A 14405-nucleotide genomic window follows, 5' to 3' on the forward strand; every position below is an offset into this window, starting at 1 on the left:
ACCACCGGGACGCTCCGTACAGACCACCGGGACGCTCCGTACAGACCACCGGGACGCTCCGGGACGCTCCATACAGACCACCGGGACGCTCCGTACAGACCACCGGGACGCTCCGTACAGACCACCGGGACGCTCCGTCTGCTTCTGGGTTTTCCTGCCTATTTCTCCGGCCAGCGAACCATTCCGCCACCTAGTGGTCGTTTTTCAGACCACTTGGTCTCCTGTCCGCTCAAAAACGCACAATATGTCTATAAATAAGTGTAGGATATTATAAGGAAGTGCTGAGATATTCCGTTTTCCACCAACTATTTGCCACTTCGGCTCAGTGAGAAACGTTCAGAGGATAAAAACACGAGCAAAGCTCAGATGTCCCAGCTTTTACTAGCATGTAAACGCACCATCTACACACATCTGGGAGCGAAGCGTGAAATGAGTCAGAGATAGTTGTTCACTCGGAACCGGATCTGTGTGTGAATGCAGTTTAGTGTGTGAACCAGGTGATGTGTGTACTTTATCAACATGTGTAGGAGAAGGTTTATTTTATTTTTAAGGTTTACAAATCCAGTATTACACACACACTGATATTTTTACACACACACTGATATTTTTACACACACACTGATATTTTTACACACACAGATATTTTGAGACTATTTTCACTCCATAACCTCCGGTCACCTGATCTGGCTGATTCATCCATAGACATAATATATCATGTCTATGGATTCATTAACATGGAAACGATGAAACAAACATGAACATGACGTCATAGTCTGTAATTTAGTCTGAATTACTTTATTTCCTCATTTATGTTCCTGTAATTTTCAGTCAGAACAAATAAAACGTTTCAATAAAAATGAATGTGTGAAGATCTGCAGCAGAACCCAGAAGTATTCACACCCTTAGGTAACATGGCTTCAACTGAAACTCGCTGAAAAGTGTGGCTGGCTTTTAGCCTCTCTCACTTCAATTCCTTTCCTGTTTATTTTGTAAGAAACTGTGGATGCAGAAACGATGTTTAAACAACTTTTTATTAACAGAAAGAAGCAGATTGACTGAGCGTTACACATCACTGTATCAAGCTTTTTAATTTATCGACTTTCTTCTGGAAATATTTAAATGATTCTGCTGATACGACCGGGTTCTGGTATATAAAAACAAAATCTCTCAGCCATCAAACCTCTGCATCTCTCCTCTATAGATATATGGCATCTAGATTCTAATGCCAGGTTGTTCATCATTATAAAGTCTGTTTCAGAAGTTCTGGTTTCTTCTGAAGCAGAAAAGCGGAACAAAGCCAAAGGAGACTCTGATGCTTTACAACCGCTAGTTCAGAAGAAATGAATTTATTACAATAGTAAAGAAAACATTAAATAAACAGTTAATAAACAGTTAATAAACATTAAATAAACATTTAATAAACATTAAATAAACATTAAATAAACATTAAATAAACAGTTAATAAACATTAAATAAACATTAAATAAACAGTTAATAAACAGTTAATAAACATTAAATAAACATTTAATAAACATTAAATAAACATTAAATAAACAGTTAATAAACAGTTAATAAACATTAAATAAACATTTAATAAACATTAAATAAACATTAAATAAACAGTTAATAAACATTAAATAAACATTAAATAAACAGTTAATAAACAGTTAATAAACATTAAATAAACAGTTAATAAACAGTTAATAAACATTTAATAAACATTAAATAAACATTAAATAAACAGTTAATAAACAGTTAATAAACATTAAATAAACATTTAATAAACATTAAATAAACATTAAATAAACAGTTAATAAACATTAAATAAACATTAAATGAACAGTTAATAAACAGTTAATAAACATTAAATAAACATTTAATAAACAGTTAATAAACATTTAATAAACATTAAATAAACAGTTAATAAACATTAAATAAACATTAAATGAACAGTTAATAAACAGTTAATAAACATTAAATAAACATTTAATAAACAGTTAATAAACATTAAATAAACATTAAATAAACAGTTAATAAACATTAAATAAACATTAAATAAACATTTAATAAACATTAAATAAACATTTAATAAACATTAAATAAACATTAAATAAACATTTAATAAACATTAAATAAACATTAAACTAAATAAACATTAAATAAACATTAAATAAACAGTTAATAAACAGTTAATAAACATTAAATAAACATTAAATAAACATCTTTAGCTAAGAAACAAACAGCAGCACCAGGAGCAAAGGAGAGGAAACCACAATACCACAGAAGAAGAAATAAAGAATCACATCCACATGCAGAAACTCAGAGCGGTTCGGTTCTTTGGGCCGGGCCGTCACGTCTCTGGGTTACTGGGTTCTGGTCTGGTTCTGGCTGCAGTCTTGGGTTGGTCTCTGTCCAGAGCTTTGTCCATCTCAGTGTAGTAGTCCAGGGCTTTCCTGACCGGGTCGATGATGTGCTGCTGCGGACAGACAGAGACGGGTCAGCGCTACAGCTGACAGACTGCCTGATAGACCTCCAGACAGACCGCCTGATAGACCACCAGACAGACTGTCTGATAGACCACCAGACAAACTGCCTGATAGACCACCAGACAGACTGATAGACTACCAGACAGACTGTCTGATAGACTGCCTGATAGACCACCAGACAGACTGTCTGATAGACCACCAGACCGCCTGATAGACCACCAGACAGACTGATAGACTACCAGACAGACTGTCTGATAGACTGCCTGATAGACCACCAGACCGCCTGATAGACCACCAGACAGACTGATAGACTACCAGACAGACTGTCTGATAGACCACCAGACCGCCTGATAGACCACCAGACAGACTGATAGACTACCAGACAGACTGTCTGATAGACCACCAGACAGACTGTCTGATAGACCACCAGACCGCCTGATAGACTACCAGACAGACTGTCTGATAGACTACCAGACAGACTGTCTGATAGACCACCAGACAGACTGTCTGATAGACCACCAGACCGCCTGATAAACCTCCAGACAGACTGATAGACTACCAGACAGACTGTCTGATAGACCACCAGACCGCCTGATAGACCACCAGACAGACTGATAGACTACCAGACAGACTGTCTGATAGACCGCCTGATAGACCACCAGACAGACTGATAGACCACCAGACAGACTGTCTGATAGACCACCAGACCGCCTGATAGACCACCAGACAGACTGATAGACCACCAGACAGACTGTCTGATAGACCACCAGACAGACTGATAGACTACCAGACAGACTGTCTGATAGACCACCAGACAGACTGTCTGATAGACCACCAGACAGACCTACAGACAGACTGCCTGATAGACCACCAGACAGACTGCCTGATAGACCACCAGACAGAATGTCTGATAGACCACCAGACATACCTCCAGACAGACCACAAGACAGACCTCCAGACAGACTGCATGACAGACAACAAGACCGCCTGACAGACCTCCAGACAGACCGCCCAGCGTTTGGCTGAAGATGATTTCTTCATACAGTATTTGTCTGCTCACCTCCAGGCAGGGGAAGAGGTTGGCCAGCTCCATGAAGAGCGGCAGCAGGACGAACCTGATGAAGCCGATTTGAGATGAAGGTTTGGTCACTTTGTCTCTGTCCATGAAGGGACTGACTGGAAGACCCTCCAACTTCTCCACGTCACTCTGAGGACAAAAACTCCTGGGTTCAGTTTACATCTCAGCCCAGCAGCCATGTTGCCTAGCGTAGCCAGCCTGAGCTAAGTTTAGCTAACTTTATTTGTTAGTCTGCTAAAAGTGGCCGTAGCTCAGCTCAGTCTATCTATACGTGCCATGGATTATGTAGCTTTGATTAGCATAGCGTAGCCCATCTTTAGCTTGCCGATTGTTTTATGTTTATCTTAATGGGATAACTTTAGTTTACTCTGTGTTACCTCAGTTTAGGCCAACTCACCTGAAATCAATAATTTGTCTCAGATTTTCTCAGTTTACTTTAATGTAGCTTCAATATGCTGGTGTAATTTTATCCTAGATAATTTAGGTTAGTCTGAATCAGCTAGGCTAATCTATCTTATTCTAGGTTAGCTAAGCCTGGTTTATCCCATGTTAGCTTTGTGAACTTTGTTTGGTTGATTTTAGTTTAGCTGACCAAAGTTTTTCTTTAAACTTTGTTGTATTAATTGTTTTTACTTTCTATTCAATTTACTTAAATAGTCAATTTATGACAAATGTATCACTTTAACACAGCTATTTGTGCTAGCTTGGCTGGATTTAGCCAACCACATTGTTCCCTAGCTAAGCTAGGACCGCTGCCTGTCCTCAGATTGTTTTAGCTAAACTTTATTCAGCAGGATTCATTTTATGTCTTATTTGCTTCAGAAAGCCTGGAGAACCAAAGCTGTACTCAGTATGATGGCGATAATATTCAGCTGAAAGGTATTTTATAGGGAGAAGTGAAGATCTTTGTTTCTGCTTACATTTAATCCAGAGGATGAAGCGGGATTATGTGGTACCTGGTTGAAGAACTCCTGCAGCAGACAGTCCAGCCAGGGCTCGGCCACCTCCATGGGCCGCGCTTCGTTGGAAATGTCGCTCACTTTGATCAGGATCATCATGAGCTGCTCAAAGCAAGAAACATGGGAATTTGGGGGAAAATAAAGTATTTTGAAGGTTTTAACATATTTTTAGATGTTTTCTGTTAATTAACTTTGACTTGTTTGACTAGAAAGACGGGTTTGTTTACAATAAAAACCTCATTTTGAACATACAGAAGTCTCAGATGGCAGATTTTATTTCTGAAATGAAATGTGGAACCGTTTGGTGACGGTTCAGCTGAGTCTGACGCCGTGTGCGACCGACCGACTGACGGACGGACGGACGGACCGACCGACCGACCGACGGACGGACCGACGGACGGACGGACCGACCGACTGACGGACGGACGGACGGACCGACCGACCGACGGACCGACCGACTGACGGACGGACGGACCGACCGACGGACCGACCGACTGACGGACGGACGGACCGACCGACCGACGGACGGACCGACCGACCGGTTTATGTCCCTCTCATCGTGTCGGGTCTCACCAGGTCTTTGTGTTCCTTGTTGGTGAAGTCGAAATCAGGCAGGACGGACTTGAACTTGTTCAGAATCTCATTGTGTCTCGTCATGTCGGTGGCCAGGATGCATCTGCAGTTAGAACACAATCTGAACCAGGAACCGTACCGAGACCCACACTGAGCTGCTGAGGAGATGATCTCACTTGATTATTCCCTCTCTTATCCGTCTGTACTGATTCGAGGACAAGTTCCTGAAGATGTTGCTCTCTCTCTGTGAAACAAGGAAGAACCTGGTTACTGACTCCAAGATGATTCAGAGGCAGCTGGCAGCAGAGGACAGCAGAGGACAGCAGAGGACAGCAGAGGTCAGCAGAGGTCAGCAGAGGACAGCAGAGGTCAGCAGAGGACAGCAGAGGTCAGCAGAGGTCAGCAGAGGACAGCAGAGGTCAGCAGAGGTCAGCAGAGGACAGCAGAGGACAGCAGAGGTCAGCAGAGGACAGCAGAGGTCAGCAGAGGACAGCAGAGGTCAGCAGAGGTCAGCAGAGGTCAGCAGAGGACAGCAGAGGACAGCAGAGGTCAGCAGAGGACAGCAGAGGACAGCAGAGGACAGCAGAGGACAGCAGAGGACAGCAGAGGTCAGCAGAGGACAGCAGAGGTCAGCAGAGGACAGCAGAGGTCAGCAGAGGTCGTGGCCTCACCCTCTGCAGGATCTGAAAGGCCACGGCACAGTGGTGGTTCTCCAGGGGAGAGATGTCGTTGTACCGCAGAGCCAGTTCGGTCTGCGCGTTTATCTGCAAACCAAAGGAGAGCATTCAGCTGAAGGTGCCAGTCGAGCCGCTGCCGGACAGAGACGCGTCCACCTGGTAGGCGTTGTTGTATCCGGTGTGGTCAAGGTCGTGGCAGACTGCAGAGGTCATCATGATGAGCAGGTCGATGTCCTCCAGTTTGTTCCTCAGGTCGGTCAGCCAGATCAGCCCGTACATCTGCACAGAGACGACCGTGAACCCGCCGGTCCGCGGACGGCTGTCGCCATGGAAACAGACCGCAGGGTCTCACCATCTGGGTGACGCAGAAGCAGTGCTTGAAGTTGTGAAACGGGATGTTGTTGTATCGTCTGTAGACCTCGAACAGGAAGTGCTGCAGAGCTTCAGGCTCGATGTTGAAGGACGAGATGAAATCTAAATCTGTGAACATGACCTGCAGGAGAACCATGATCTCTGCGTCCTCCCACTGCCTGGAGACACGAGCGGGACAGACAGGAAGACATCGAGTCTGGAGACAGGAGCGGGACAGACAGGAGGGGGACAGACAGGCAGACGTCTCTCTCTCCTGGTCTCTGATCGCTCAGCCTGCTTCCTGTCGTCAGACAGGCTCTGTTCAGCTGATTGATGCACCGATCAGGCGCCGTCATGCTGGCAGCAGCTGCTCTTCCTCCTCCTCCTCTTCCTCTTCAGGCTCATTGAATTTGTTCCTTTGATCTGCAGCTCATTCATATTGAGATGAATGTGATGCTGAGCAGCAAAGGATCTGCTTTCAACAGCAAAGACAGCTGCACCGCGTTGTCCTTGATCACATCATCATCATCATCATCATCATCATCATCATCATCATCATCAGGACTACAGCTTTGATCCAACACTCACCAGTTATCGAAGGTGGGGGTCTTCAGGTACCTCCTCAGTTCCTCTGAGACCTCCAGGGAGCTGCAGCAGGACAGCAGAGACGTCAGAGAGACGTCACAGAGACGTCTCTCTGACGTCTCTCTGACGTCTCTCTGCTGACTCTCTGCTGTCCATCAGACGCCTGATGGACAGCAGAGAGTCCTAGAGCCAGAGTCTGCGTAGGGAAGCAGCTCCTGTCCAGGAAGACTGACCTCATCTGCAGGACCTTCTCGCGGACGCGCTCCACCTCCTCCCTGGTCTTGTGCAGACTCCTCTTGTGGTAGAACGGTGATGGCTGCTGCCGTCCCTCTGACAGGTCTTTGTAGAAGCCCAGCCAGCTGAGATGCTCCACACTCTGGAACCAGCCCAACATCAAACATCGCTCAGGGTCAGAGGTCAGGAAACAGCATGAGCCGATACCTCCAGCTTCTCCCGGAACCAGTCCACCCGTTTCTTCATCTCCAGCACGACGGCAGGCGTCTGTCCCGCCGCAAACAGGACCTTCTTCTCCAGCCCCTGCAGTCTGGGACAGATCAGCACATCAGCGCCTGCAGCTGCCACCCAGCCAGGATCCCAGATCACGCAGGACGTTTCCCACTGGACCGGCTACCTTTTCTCCATGGAGGACAGATCGAATCCGAGCGCACCAGCAAGCTCAGCGCCTGCAGTGAGAAGGGAACGGATGACCACCAGGTGGCGCCGAGAGCAGCCGCAGCCTCACGGCGCCAGCTTACCCAGCGGCTCGCTGTGGCAGTCGGCAGCTACCACCTCCAGCCTGTAGCAGGAGGCGGCGCTGTTGGGCTCCAGGCCGGGGCAGATGTTGATGATGTTCCCTTCGGGGCTGTAGAGCTTCAGGATGTCGTGAGGTCCGGCCTCAGCTGCAGCGCGGAACAGATCTGGAACAGCAGCTCATCATCACTCACTTCTCACAAAAACTCGCCACGGTTCCTCCTGGGGGCGCTGTGCTGGCGCAGGGGTTCAGCACAGTCCACATATGGAGGCCTCAGGCCTCGACGCGGCCGTCACAGGTTCGATTCCCATTGCTGCATGTCTTCCTCCCTCTTTACCCGTTTCCTGTCAATTAACTATCAAATAAAAGTCTCTAGAGCCAAAAAACCTTAAAAAAGATGTTCCTCCTTCTGAGCCCAGGTTTGGTCAAACATGTGGGGAGTGGAGCTTCCAGCTATCGTAGAGGTGAAAGGTCAAGGGCAAATGATTCACCGTTTATTTGATCTATCTATCTATCTATCTATCTATCTATCTATCTATCTATCTATCTATCTATCTATCTATCTATCTATCTATCTATCTATCTATCGTTTGCAGTTTCCAGATTCTCCTAAAATCCTGAAAGAACCAAAAACTCAGGATTCAGTTTGAACCCAAATCTGGACGCAGATCAACCGGACGGCGCCTTGCAGACCCGACCTTCATGTTGCAGAACGTGGTGAGCGGCTCTGGAACCAGCTCCCATAACGGCCTTCTAGAGGGTCATGTTATTAAACCTGATCTTAGGAATGTTGGTTTTAAAGCAGTGAGTAAAAGCGCCGCCTCTGATGCAGGATTTCTGTAACGCAACAATAAATCTGTTTCTGGAACCCGAGCAGAGAACCTGGAGCGAGGAGGAAGCTGTCAGGATCGGTCGCACAGAGCCTTTGGTCAGGTTTATGCCCAGACAGCAGGTGATGCTAATTCAGCGTTGAATTAGTCAGAATGGTTGTTTCTGGTGGATCAGCCATCCAGCCTCCATCCAGCCGCAGCCCAGTAACCAGCGCTGCAGACATTCATCGAGTCAGTGAGTCCAACCTGATCCTCCAGGCCTGCAGCTTTTAGGCATTTCCCTAATTCAGCACACAGGATTTTAATCATTAACAGACTTTGCTGAACTGAAAACATGCAGGTCAGTTTGAATTGAGGACCAGGGTTGAGAAAAACTGATAATCAATTTTGAATCTAAGTGTGCTGTATGTCGCCCCCCTCTGCCCCCCCAACCTTCCCTCCTTTTTATTTACAGCCTTTAAATATCGATTCCCTCATTTTAACATGAGTGCAGCATCATAAATGCTACATTACGCTGCAGCTTGATGGCTAAATGTAATTATATATGTCAACTAACATTAAGATAAATATGAATGAATATTCATTAGTGTGTCCTAATTAATTTAAATGAGTACATGGGGAACGCTTTGTGTTTGCTCTACAACCAGTATTTAATATTTCAATGTGTTTCAGAACGTTTCTAATGTTCATCATCTTTCTAACCCTTCCTCACTCTTATCTCTGTGTGTCTCAGCAGTTTGACCCAAAGCTGACTGACTGCAGGGAAACGGTCAGGAAGTGGCTTCATTAGGCGCCGCAGCGGGAGGAAGGCACCAAGGAGCCAAGGCACCAAGGAGCCAAGGAGCCAAAGCACCAAGGAGCCAAGGCACCAAGGAGCCAAGGAGTCAAGGCACCAAGGAGCCAAGGCACCAAGGAGCCAAGGCACCAAGTAGCCAAAGCACCAAGTAGCCAAAGCACCAAGGAGCCAAAGCACCAAGGAGCCAAGGCACCAAGGAGCCAAGGCACCAAGGAGCCAAGGCACCAAGGAGCCAAAGCACCAAGGAGCCAAGGCACCAAGGAGCCAAAGCACCAAGGAGCCAAAGCACCAAGGAGCCAAAGCACCAAGGAGCCAAGGCACCAAGGAGCCAAAGCACCAAGGAGCCAAGGAGCCAAGGAGCACCAAGGAGCCAAAGCACCAAGGAGCCAAAGCACCAAGGAGCCAAGGCACCAAGGAGCCAAAGCACCAAGGAGCCAAGGCACCAAGGAGCCAAAGCACCAAGGAACCAAGGCACCAAGGAGCCAAAGCACCAAGGAGCCAAGGCTCCCAGGAGCCAAGGCACCAAGGAGCCAAGGCTCCAAGGAGCCAAAGCACCAAGGAGCCAAAGCACTAAGGAGCCAAAGCTCCAAGGCACCAAGGAGCCAAAGCACCAAGGAGCCAAAGCACCAAGGAGCCAAGGCTCCAAGGAGCCAAAGCACCAAGGAGCCAAGGCTCCAAGGAGCCAAAGCACCAAGGAGCCAAGGAGCCAAAGCACCAAGGAGCCAAGGCACCAAAGCACCAAGGAGCCAAAGCACCAAGGAGCCAAGGCACCAAAGCACCAAGGAGCCAAGGAGCCAAGGCACCAAAGCACCAAGGAGCCAAAGCACCAAGGAGCCAAAGCACCAAGGAGCCAAGGCTCCAAAGCACCAAGTAGCCAAAGCACCAAGGAGCCAAGGCACCAAGGAGCCAAAGCACCAAGGAGCCAAGGCTCCAAGGAGCCAAAGCACCAAGGAGCCAAGGCTCCAAAGCACCAAGTAGCCAAAGCACCAAGGCACCAAAGCACCAAGGAGCCAAGGCTCCAAGGAGCCAAGGCTCCAAAGCACCAAGTAGCCAAAGCACCAAGTAGCCAAGTGTAGCCCAGTTATACCGCTCTAAAGTAGGTACGGGCCCCTGAGTTCGTTAAACCCAGTAACTTATGAATAATAACTTAATACACTCTCGTGTTTAAAACCTATGTTGAGTTTCACTCACCTTACAGTAACAATACTCCAGTACTTTTCTATTCTTCTCACCCAATCCTGTAGCGCTGATTAAGAATAATAAACTTCACATACTATCATAAAAAAATCAAATACACACACCTTTATGAGATTTGAACTCTTGAACATATATTAAACAATAATAATTCACAAAATGCAAATATTTCAGTCTTTAGTTTCACAAACCCTATATTAATAAATGTGGGCCTATGCTTCAATGTCCACCTATGCCGGCAATAATTAACTAAAATATAGTCCCAAACAAAACCCCCGTTGCAGGCCTGATGTGATGAAGCGTGGACTTGCGATACCTTACTCCAAGGAAAATCTTGAACCTTCTTAGAATTTAACCTGTCCTTGGTCCCAGTCGGCAAGATGTCTTCCGCTCCTTCCCCAGTCCCTCGGTCCACAGAATTCAGGAACAGCAGGAAAATCCAACGCAGACACAGTCCTCCAGCACAGTCACAGAAACTTTCAGCGTAAGCTCATCTCTCTGCACTAGACTAAACTCTTGAACGTTCCCACGACGGCAACATTAGTTGAGTCTTCTGTTAGCCGAGTTAGCTCACAGTATTCAAGTCCATTCACTGTGCTAATGAATGCTAATGCGTTAGCGAGCATTACATATGACTTTTCACCTACTGTACAGTGAATTTCGGTCAGAAATTATCACAGTAGCTGCAACAAAAGTGTAGTGTTGATATCTATTAAAAGACTGTCGAGTTGAAAATCTAAATATCTGCAAGACACTCGTTCATTAATAAGTCCGCCACGTTTTTTCAGCGCGGTTCATCTCTTTTTCTTTCCATTTTTTCTCTCTCTCTCTCGTTCTTCTGTGTCTTCCCCTACTTTTCTATCCCTTCCTAATCCTCAGCCAATCACGGACGAGCAAAGTTGCTTTGCTCTATACAACTTCCTCTTTCAAACATGAGCCCTTCAAAATAAAATATGTTGAAGATTACTTTTCTATAAAACAGTTTTAACTACATTTTTCCAAATTATTTTAACTTAACCATATTACTTCAAGTACCTGTAAGTACAGCTTTTTGTTAACACTTATTTATAACAATTTTAACATATTTAAGCAAACATGTTTAATACATTCTAAATTATTATACCTTCCATGAACTTAACTCAAAACAAAATACCTTTAATTTAGACTGGGTTACACAAGGCACCAAGGAGCCAAGGCTCCAAAGCACCAAGGAGCCAAGGCACCAAGGAGCCAAGGCTCCAAAGCACCAAGGAGCCAAGGCACCAAAGCACCAAGGAGCCAAAGCACCAAGGAGCCAAGGCTCCAAAGCACCAAGTAGCCAAAGCACCAAGTAGCCAAGGCACCAAGTAGCCAAAGCACCAAGGAGCCAAAGCACCAAGGCACCAAAGCACCAAGGAGCCAAGGCTCCAAGGAGCCAAAGCGACGCCAACCAGAGTCGGACCTGTTACCCAACTAGTCCCGTTTCCTGGTTCTTACAGAACAAGCTGAACCTCCTGGACCTTCATGGACAGTAGACTGATGTTCAGACGGAAAGAAGTCAAATATGTTTATAGCTCTGTTGATGACTATGAGTGACATAATGTCCATCATCCGCCAATAAAACTGTGTTTAACACATCATAACATGATGGCCTGATGTAGACCGACCAGAACAAACATGTACATGAATCAATATTGATTCCTTATTGATTCAATATAAAATCAACCCAAACGTTTCAATATGGATTCAATGCTGCTTCATGTTGTCCTGTCTGGGTTCTGGATGCTGCTGCCATGACGACAGTGGGACTTTTCTTTAATGAACTGAAAAAGCAGAAAAACCAAACATGATGAAAAGTCCAGACTGACCTTTGACCTCCTGAGCTGGACAGTCTCCTGGGAACTCAGCCCGCTCTGGGATCCCGTTCACGGTGAAGTGAATCGTTCTGGATGCCATGTTGCTGCAGCGGGAGCTGCTGCAGTCTGATCATGATCCCAGAGAGACGCTGCTTCTTCTTCCTCCCTCCTCTTCCTCACCTCTATGGAGCTAAAACTGTCTCATAATTCACAATGCAAAAGATTCACAAATGCACAGGACGAGATTCACTTACGAGCTCCTTCTGGCCTGTGGGAATTTTGAGACTCCACTGACATCTCAAAATTCAATCTTTTTTTAAATAAATGGTCTATCTGATTGGGTGATCAGCAACCAATCAGATAGCTTCCTTGTTTCAGCCAATCACATTAACCTATTCCTAGAGGTGTCGATCAGGTTTTTTCCTGTCGATCACCAATACCGATCACATAATTATTATTATTTTATCATAAACACTACCAGTTATGTAGAAAAAGGAACCATGAATTCACCTTAATTTAGACAAAAACTTGATTTTAATAACTTTTTCCAAGAAGAAAACGAAACAAAACAGGCATTGTGCAAATTGTCCTGCTATCAGTAAAACTATCTTTAACAAACTGATAACATATGGAGGCTCTGAAGAGGCTAAATTATGCAAAGAGCCAAAATAAAACCTCTCAACATTGACAAAAGATTCAAGTATAAAACTTAACATTCAAAGGCAAAAACAGGATCCATTACAATAAACAGAGTTACTGAATGAAACCTTCCTGTTAGCATGGCGGCTAGCTGATTACTGCTAGCTCTGAGTGGCTGTTTCTGACTGAGTGGAGTAATTATGCAGAGCAGGGAGGAGATTGATTATTTTTCAGAGATTATCTGTCTCATGTTAGGACAGCGAAAGTTTTAATACGTATGTAAAATGTATTTTTTAGGTTAGATGCTGCAGCTTTAAGCAGAGGTTCGGTGTGAGAGTCACTACCAGGTGGAGCAGAAGCGGCGCTCCGTCTGTGAAATATTACTACCTGTAGCATAGCAGCGGTTCAACAGCGAGAGCAGAACCAGCGTCTTACATCGCAGCTCCAAGACTTAAATCATTTAGCGGGTTATTTGTTTAGCTTTCTGACCGTCATGCTAATCCAGGTGAGTGTTTGTAGCTGTGCTGCTTTACCTGCTATCTGATCCTCCATGTCTTTTTTACTGCAGTGAGCCTCGATGTTACCAAACTCCGTCAAGTATAACATTGTTTTTATGCCGTATTAGCTTCGTTGTGTTGATGCATTTTGACCTGCTTCAATTTTCCGCTGCAACACGCAAACGTCCCCATTCACTCAGTGCGTCATAGTTATAGTTCCACATCGCTTAGGATTTGTTGCTGCGCGTTGGCAGAGTGAAGGAAAGAGGAGACCAGCTGCACAGGAGGGCTGAGAAATGAGATGCAGGTGATCGGCAACAAGAGCCAATGATCGCCGATCACCGATCATAGACTTTTTCACGGAAATCGGCTGATTATGATCGGTGACCGATCGATCGGCACACCTCTACCCATTCCAACAGCCTGTAGCTTTGACGAAGCACCGACAGTTTAGACCTCCGCCTGGCTTCTATGGAGTGAAAATAGTCGCAAAATATCTGTGCGTGTGTAATACTGGATTTGTAAACCTTAAAAAAAAACCTTCTACGCCTATACATGTTGATAAAGTACACAAATCACCTGGTTCACACAGAAAACTGCGTTTACACACAGATCCGGTTACCAGTGCACAAGTATTTCTGAGACTCTTTTCCCGCTTCGCTCCCAGATGTGTAGATGATGCGTTTACATGCTAGTAGAAGCTGAGTTTTGCTCGGAGTCTAGTGTTTTTATCCTCTGATGTTTCTCACTGAGCCGAAGTGGCAAATACGTTAGTTCATGGAAAACGGTAGATCTCAGCACTTCCTTATAATATCCTACAATTATTTATAGACATATTGTGCATTTTTGAGCAGCACAGGAGACCAAGTGGTCTGAAAAGGACCACTAGGTGGCGGAACATAGACATAATATAAGGATAGACGCCTCATGGCCGCTCTCGCCTATTGTCGCTGACGAGATTTAGGGCGGCCATCTTGGAGCGGGCGGCCATCTTGGAGCGGTCCACCACTCCACTCAGCGTTATGTGTTTAGCAGCACAATGACGTATCAGCGCATTTAATCGATCATAACACGCTTTTTGTTACTGGAAACCATATTCAATCATCTATCAAAGCTACATTTATAAACAATTGTATTATTTACATAGTTCAGCA

At 45.3% G+C, this 14405-nt stretch overlaps 1 protein-coding gene across 5 annotated transcripts; it reads right to left on the reverse strand.

The window, feature by feature from the left end:
- Positions 1 to 2144: 2144 nt before the first annotated feature.
- On the reverse strand, positions 2145 to 12545 carry LOC103461289 (high affinity cGMP-specific 3',5'-cyclic phosphodiesterase 9A). 5 transcript variants are annotated; one of them, XM_081604835.1, is made up of 14 exons: positions 12128 to 12545; positions 7465 to 7626; positions 7341 to 7392; positions 7151 to 7253; positions 6943 to 7085; positions 6713 to 6772; positions 6126 to 6303; positions 5930 to 6052; positions 5768 to 5860; positions 5273 to 5340; positions 5097 to 5199; positions 4521 to 4625; positions 3547 to 3601; positions 2145 to 2473 (listed from the first exon to the last, which is right to left on the reverse strand). In XM_081604835.1, the coding sequence occupies exons 1-14, from the start codon at positions 12213 to 12215 to the stop codon at positions 2430 to 2432; spliced, it is 1377 nt and encodes a 458-aa protein (XP_081460961.1). In that variant the 5' UTR covers positions 12216 to 12545; the 3' UTR covers positions 2145 to 2429. The 5 variants fall into 5 exon arrangements, with proteins under 5 accessions (XP_081460961.1, XP_081460960.1, XP_081460959.1 ...); XM_081604834.1 differs by having other exon boundaries at positions 2145 to 2476; positions 12128 to 12543; XM_081604832.1 differs by having other exon boundaries at positions 2147 to 2473; positions 3547 to 3693; positions 12128 to 12540.
- Between the last annotated feature and the right edge of the window lie 1860 nt (positions 12546 to 14405).

The sequence above is a fragment of the Poecilia reticulata genome, chromosome 2, assembly GCF_904066995.2.
Source record: "Poecilia reticulata chromosome 2, P_reticulata-male-v2, whole genome shotgun sequence".
NCBI classification, from domain to species: Eukaryota; Metazoa; Chordata; class Actinopteri; order Cyprinodontiformes; family Poeciliidae; genus Poecilia; species Poecilia reticulata.